The 7,296-nt window shown below is 40.5% G+C and overlaps 1 protein-coding gene across 1 annotated transcript; it reads left to right on the forward strand.

Moving 5' to 3' along the window:
* The first annotated feature begins 897 nt into the window (after positions 1-897).
* On the forward strand, positions 898-6,692 carry LOC310948612 (mitochondrial nicotinamide adenine dinucleotide transporter SLC25A51-like). Its single transcript, XM_083915805.1, has 2 exons — positions 898-1,028; positions 4,026-6,692. Exon 2 carries the CDS (start codon positions 4,094-4,096, stop codon positions 5,027-5,029), a length of 936 nt encoding a protein of 311 aa, XP_083771931.1. The 5' UTR covers positions 898-1,028; positions 4,026-4,093; the 3' UTR covers positions 5,030-6,692.
* Positions 6,693-7,296: the final 604 nt, after the last annotated feature.

Below are 7,296 nucleotides of genomic sequence, written 5' to 3' on the forward strand. Positions count from 1 at the left end.
CGAAATCATCCGGGATAATTGAGCAAGCCAGACTATCTATTATTCACATAATATGATACAATTAGCTACGTGAGCTAAAGGGGAAAGAAGCTCTCAAATCCGTTCAGCCCCATCCACATACTTCCAGATCTGCAGTAGTGCGCATGCGCTAAAGATGCATCACTGAGGTCACCCAAGGCTAATGGAGGGAGGCTGGGACATGAAAAACGAATGTCAGAGCATCGGAGATCATAGAATAATGAAATGTTTAAAGTTGTGACCTTGTTCTGGAAAGTAATTATACTTGATTTGTATGGACATTTTAAAAGGTGTAAATAAAAATTCTAAATGTGCCCTAGTTTATTTCCTGTTGCAGTTCATGTGAATGACATGAACTGACAGGAAGTTAACAAGGGCCAATCCTGTTGCTTAGCAATGGACTTCCACTGTACTTAACTTTATTTTTGCTGTTAATTTAAAAAAAATCAGAGAAAGAAACGGCCAAAGCGCATCCTAGCACCTGAGCGAAAACCATCACTTTATTTCTGTAAAAATAAATACAGGAATAAATAAAGAAAGGGAATTTTAAAACATACAGAAAAAACCATTATGAGTACACATAAATGAGTAAATAAATGCATACATTTTTGTTCACTTACTTTTATTTATGTATTTATTTCTGTATCCATATGTTAATGAGGTAGGGGGTCAAATTTATTCATGCACTCATTTATTTATTAATTCATTTCCGTATTTCTGAATGGATTTCTTCCTGTATTATTCATACATTTATTTATATTTGTATTTATTGAGACAACTCATGCTTAGTCCTCCATAGTTAATGCGCATGCGTCATACCCCAAAGCGCAGACATTTTTTGTGTGTCCCAACCCAACCATGGGTCCCAGCCTCCTTCCATTAGCCTTGGCGGTCACCTGCTGCTGGGGCTGCAGACCAGAAACGACCTACAGTTGTGGCCCAATTAACCCCGCAGGAAACTGCACACCCACCTGTCCAGGGACAAGGACAGCGTCTGGCGTCAACGGCAGGTAAAGATCCATGTATGAGTCCGGCGGTTTGACCACGCAATGTGAAAATGCTCTTTCTCATCTTGACATTCAGTCGCTGTCAACGAAGTCGCAGACGGACCATCAGTCAACGTTTGTCCGTTGTGACTGTGATTATGCTAGGCACTTAGCATGCTAGGCTGACATGTATGTTGTGTTATGCCATTATATATATACACACACACACGTGACACTATCCTCTTGTCCTGTCTTTTACATTGACATGTAAATATATGACTAAGCCGTTGAGGCCCTGTCACGAGCCCTGTTGAGCGAGCCAAGTGGGTGAAGCAGCCTAGCAGTTGGGTGTGTAGCTAAACATGCTAGCGGCGGTGATGTGTTGTTTTTAAAGCTATCACACGGAAACTAGTAATGATCCGTGTCCTCGTTGTGATGGGGCCTGTTAAGTAATATATATATATTTATATATTTATATGTATCAGTCCACAGACAGAGAGACATACAGGACAACGGGCGTGACACGAGAAGCTAACGTTGGTTCACAGGAAGCACAGAGAGGGCGTGCTCGAGGAAGATTTAGTTATAGAGAATTAGTCATCATTGGATTACGTAATTGGGTTATTATTTTCTGCTTAAATCTGTTAAAGTATGAATATGATGGGGTTGTTTTTAAATTGTTATTTTTTTAACGTTATCCATACTTTTGAAAATACTGGCCTCCAGGTTTAAAAATGAAAGCGAAATTGAACCATTAAAGGTTGAATATGTAGAATGCGCAAAACACCGCCATCTAGTGTCTCAAGATCGTAGTTGCAACAACAAAAAATAGTTCCAGCAGTCGGGTTGCCAGGTTGGCCCAGTAGCCTACAGGAGACCAGTCTGTTTGAGCCTGTTTGAACCCATCCCCTCCGGCAAATCACACCATGATCACAAGTATCGCAGAGGAGTTTGACTGACAGTTACTGTAAGCGGATACAGCTAAGTAAACATGAAAGTTAGTTTACCGACCAAGGAGAAGCGTAGCTATTTCGGGTGTGTTTTAATGCTGTTGAACTCATTTATCTCAGTCCATGGAGTGAATGCTTGGCCTATATTGACTCTTGTTTTTGCCCATCTACTCAGCTGCTGGGACAAATAAGCAGCTGCAAGATGGGCAAACTCCATTTCACCCAGTGCCAGCCTACAGTAGCTGCACCTAACAACCGACACCCCTGTCAACCAGCAATGCCCAATGCTATTGGCTGGTACCATAGAAACAGAACGTGACAGAAAGTCATTGTCAAAAAATTTAATCATTTTAATTCAGACTAAATATATTTTTATTGAAAAGCAATTCTTTCATTCTGTACCCCCATAAAAAATGCCCCGGTGATTTATTTTTCTTTTTTAAATATAGCTTTTAATGAAGATTCTACATATTCAACCATTAACAGTCCCAAAGCAAAAAATAAATACCAATGGCAATAGAATAAAAAGACTTAAAAACTCAAAATTAGACAAAAGCCATTTAAAACAAGGAAGACGTTCACTCTGAATGTGAGAATGTGGTATGTGGAAAGGATTGTATATAATATAAGTAATGCAACAATGTTGATGAATTAAAATTATAATAGTGCAATGATATTTGATTGACATAATGGAACAAAGTTTTCTGCGAGTGGCTTCAGCTATCAGGTAAAGTCAAAAGGATTTTCATTTGTATATCAATTACTCCTCCTGTTACCTTGAATTCTTGAATAAAAAATGTTTTTTCTTGAATGCCTCAACGTGAACAAAGAATTCCAATCCGATATTAAGGGAACTAATAGGATTCCTTCAATTTCATCAAGAATTCATCCATTTTTGGATTGTTCGTTATATACAAACGATCATTTTGAGGGAGATGTGGTGGAAGTAATTGTGCAAAGTCTCACATGGAACTAGAATGACTCCTTAAAACTACAATGCTCCAACAAATAACTTTTAAATGACATAAAACACCCTCACAGGTCAGTGGCCATGTGGCAGCGTGGCTCATAGTGACCTGAAACGACGTGTCAGCATTTCTGAAGTGATATTTTGGTTGACATACTGTGACCTCTAATGACCTCAAAGCTTTGCCACCATTATCTCCTCCTTGGTCTATATTTAGATATTTCCTAAACCACTTTCTTAATTTACCAATTCTTATTTTAAGTGTTAGTAGGATCCTGCTTTCATTTGAGCAGATTTGTTCTTGCTGTTGTATGTGGTAGGGTGTGCTCCTTTAATACTAAAAAGAAAAACTACATTAAGCTTTTAATAATAAATGTAAGATTTTTGTATCTATGTAGATGATTCTGTTGTACATTAAATTAACGGATCCTTTGTCTTCAAAGTCGTGCTCTCCTGCCCCATGACTGAGCTGACATTTATCATGTTGGTTAAGTTGTGTAACAACTCTTATCAGTGGGCAGAGGGGCGGGTTGGTTGGACCGGTTGAAGGCAGGTAGCTGAGGTTAAACACTTTAGTCTGTTTAAGGTGACATGTAGAAATGTGTGGGCCATATAATCTAGACCCCAACTAATAGATCTCATATTATAGAGAATATCTTCACAAATATATGGTATCGGCACACGTCGGCAGATGCAAAATATATCGCACCAGATTGCCATTTTACGTATATTTGATATTTAATGAATTAATTGCTATATTTAATGTGTTTTGATTTTATTCTTTTGTTAAATTGTGTATAGCATACATTATATATTTCATTTATTGGTATTTCCCAGCAAAATTTATTCTATGAATGATTGCCAATGTGTCAATTTAAAACAAAAGAAGGAAGGATATGTCTTTATCAATATTTTTTTTACCTTTCTTCCATTTCTATGTTTCCTTGATTAGGCCCCAGTTGAATCCCGTTGTTCTTTATCAAATATAAGTATGTGTGTGTATGATGTATCTTACCGTCGTACTATCAAATGAAGGTTTTGATGATGATTTTAAAAACTTAATTAGGATTAATAGGCATGTTGTATATGTCCTCTCTTTCACAGGGTATATACAAAAGAGTGCAGTGCTTATGTGAGGTTGAAGGAAGGAGCTGTGGAGCACTGAGCCTCCCATGGCTGTTAGCACCATGGACTCCGAGTCAGCCCGGACACCCCAGCCTCAGGCTGCCCTGACTAAAGGAGGCCACTCCCTGCTGCCTCCTGGAGCTCTGAGTGCCAGGGTGGGCACCGAAGGGAAGCACTATGTCTGCGGCTCCATTGCGGCTTTCACGAACATCTTGGTAACTTTTCCCATCCAGAAGGTGCTCTTCCGCCAGCAGCTGCACGGTGTGTTGGCCACTGAGGCGGTGCGGCAGCTCCAGAGGGACGGGCTGAGGAATCTTTACCGGGGCCTGCTGCCTCCATTGCTTCAGAAGAGTACCACAGTGGCCATCATGTTTGGTCTGTACGAGGACTTCTCCAGAGTCTTACTAGACCGGGCAGGTGGCAGCGGTTTGCCGGAGCTGGTCACCCGAAGCTTTGCTGCAGCGTTGGCAGGGACCACAGAGGCCCTCCTGACACCATTTGAGCGTGTGCAGACTCTCCTGCAAGACCATCGGCACCACGGGCGCTTCAACAACACAGTCCACACCTTTCGGACACTTCTGACTGAGCATGGCGTCAGAGAGTGCTACCGTGGCCTGGTGCCCATACTTCTCCGTAACGGCCCAAGTAACGTGCTCTTCTTCGGGCTCCGCGGGCCCATTAAGGAGCAGCTCCCAGAAGTCACTAGCCGGGCAGGTCACATGGTTATTGACTTTGTGTGCGGGGGGTTGTTGGGGGCAGCCCTCGGCATCATGTTCTATCCATTAAATGTGGTCAAGTCCCGTGCTCAGGCTCAGGTCGGCGGAGCCTTCCAGCCTTGCAGTAAGGTGCTACTAACAGTGTGGAGAGAAAGAGGTGGCAGTCTGGCCATGCTCTTTAGAGGGGCTCACCTTAACTACCACCGGTCACTCCTCTCCTGGGGGATCATCAACGCCACCTATGAGCTGCTGCTGAAGCTCATGTAAAAGGGGTAATGGAGATGACAAAAATAGCGATCTAGAGAGGAAGAGAGAGCATGTAAAGGGAAAACTTGGGGTTACTCCAGTTTGTTGGGAAGAAAGGAAATCATAAAGTAAAGCCCATGTATTTGCTGTCTGGCACTAAATAAAGACACTGGAGTTTCCGTGACTGAAAGACAGCGCTGAAGTTGCACTTCTTGCAGGGGCCAACAGTCAGTGTGAAATAACCCACCTGCCATGACTACTTTTGTCAAAGTATTAAGACACACGCTTTAGCCTATACGAAATCTGTGCCAGGGTCCAATCGAAACGCCCTTATTTGCTTTCTGTGTAAAAATGTTGTGGAGTAAATTCCACTCCAGCGCTTTTTCCCCCACAGTTTCAAGCGGAAAGACGACTGGATTAAGTTTCTTTGTATGTGCTGTGTGCTGTGGTGTTTTGTAGAAACATCTCTGTTTGTGTGACTAAGAGCATTTCCTCTGTGAGGCTGTTTTCTGCCACTTAACTGAAACACTTTTTGTACTTTTGACCCCAACATCTATTGTGCAGGAGAGTGTAATAAAGTGAGTGTTTTATGTCTCTTTATACTCCATCTCCACCTATTTGGCTGTATATTTATGAGATCAGAAGGCTAATACTTAAGATATTGTTATATCAGTGTGAGTATCAGTGATATATATGTTCTTTGAAATACTGTCAGACGGATGGACAGGCTATTTTAAAACACGATTCATCTTTGCCAATTGGAATCGAAATGTTTTGTCGAGCACTATTTGACTTGGTTTTGTTTTATGAAGTGCTACTGGCATGTGTTATTTGAGTTTTGAGGAGTGCCCACTGATGTCAGTAAAACATAGTTACACCCAGATCTTGTCTTGTTTTTATAATTTATTAGAAAAGAGAGAAAAATAATGTATAGACTTGTGTTGCAACAAATAATTCCACAGAAAATGTCTGCTCTTTGTCTAAAGATATAATTTTTTAAACCAGCAAACATTTGCAGTTTCAGAAAAAAAACACTTTGATATGAATTTGACACCATTGCTGCATATGTTGATGTTTGGGTCATTGTTGATTGACTATACAACTAAGTGCTCCTCAATGCTTGTTTCCTTTTTATGAAATGTTTTTTTTTTTTTTTTAACATATATCTCTCTCCCTCTGCTCACTCTTTTTATATCTTCTCTCACGCTTGCTCTCCTCTCTGTCTTCTAACATCTGCTGACATAATGGGCTCAGATTTCAAGCTTGAGTAAGTACTGTCACCACGCAGCAGCTCTTTCTGTCTACGACAGCCTGAAGAGGAAAGGCATGCTGCATGGACAGAGAGAGAACATTAATGTTGCTGAGAGAAGACGGGCAGAGGGTGAAGTTCAGTGGCACAAAAAGCTCAAGCTGCCATGTAAATGGATCATTTGGCTTATTTCTCCAATTCTTTTCATTATGATTGTCCACAGTTTGCTGCTTCCTGAGCATCTTTTCAGGTTTTTCCAGGGTTTATGCTTTTAAAATAAGACTGAATTTAATAGTTTTTCAAGTGGGACACCATTGCTTATATTATATAATCCTGTTTTATAATTATCACTTATCCTTCAGCAAGAATCACCATGAAAATGTCAAATATTTGCAAACAAATGAAATGTTTGAAATCAATCCATTAAAAATTGTTGACAGTGAATGAGTCTTTCATGTGGATGTTTATGGGGATAAATGTGTCATGATCATTCACAAAAATGTGACAAATTATGTTTTTCTTGTCATAGAGGCACCCATACATTATGAAGCTGAATGGCTTCTTTGTGCCTTATGACCACAGTGCCAGCCCTCTCTGTGACTATTTAAGCCCTTCTTTATAATCAATCACACAAATGGCATCAACATTAGATTGATGTATTGTGGTCAAGATGAACAGACCTAACTGGATCACAATGAAGGATGGAGCAAACACTGTAGGTCAACGTCTCTATCTGCAGCTTCTACATATTTGATCATAGAAAAGGCTCTCGCAGCTGCTCTACACTGTCGACCATGTTTTTTTTTATGTGTGCGACTTTCTAGATTACCGTGTCAAGAAGTCAGGCTGCAGATAATGATCAGATTAAGGGCAATCTGACATGGGGACTTTGGATCAGGGACGGTTGAGCTGCTGTAGTTACAAAGTATCTTAGCTCTCTCCTTTCACCCGAACAAATGGCTGTCTGACTATCACCTTAAGTCAAAATCTTGAATATTTCCAATTCAAATTCATTATTAAGAATGTATTTAATAATAGG

Source organism: Echiichthys vipera, assembly GCF_963691815.1.
Source record: "Echiichthys vipera genome assembly, chromosome: 6".
Taxonomy (NCBI): Eukaryota; Metazoa; Chordata; class Actinopteri; order Perciformes; family Trachinidae; genus Echiichthys; species Echiichthys vipera.

Coding starts and splice junctions, on each gene's coding strand:
- LOC310948612 (XM_083915805.1), top strand. CDS start 4,094: ATGGCTGTTAGCACCATGGACTCCGAGTCAGCCCGGACACCCCAGCCT.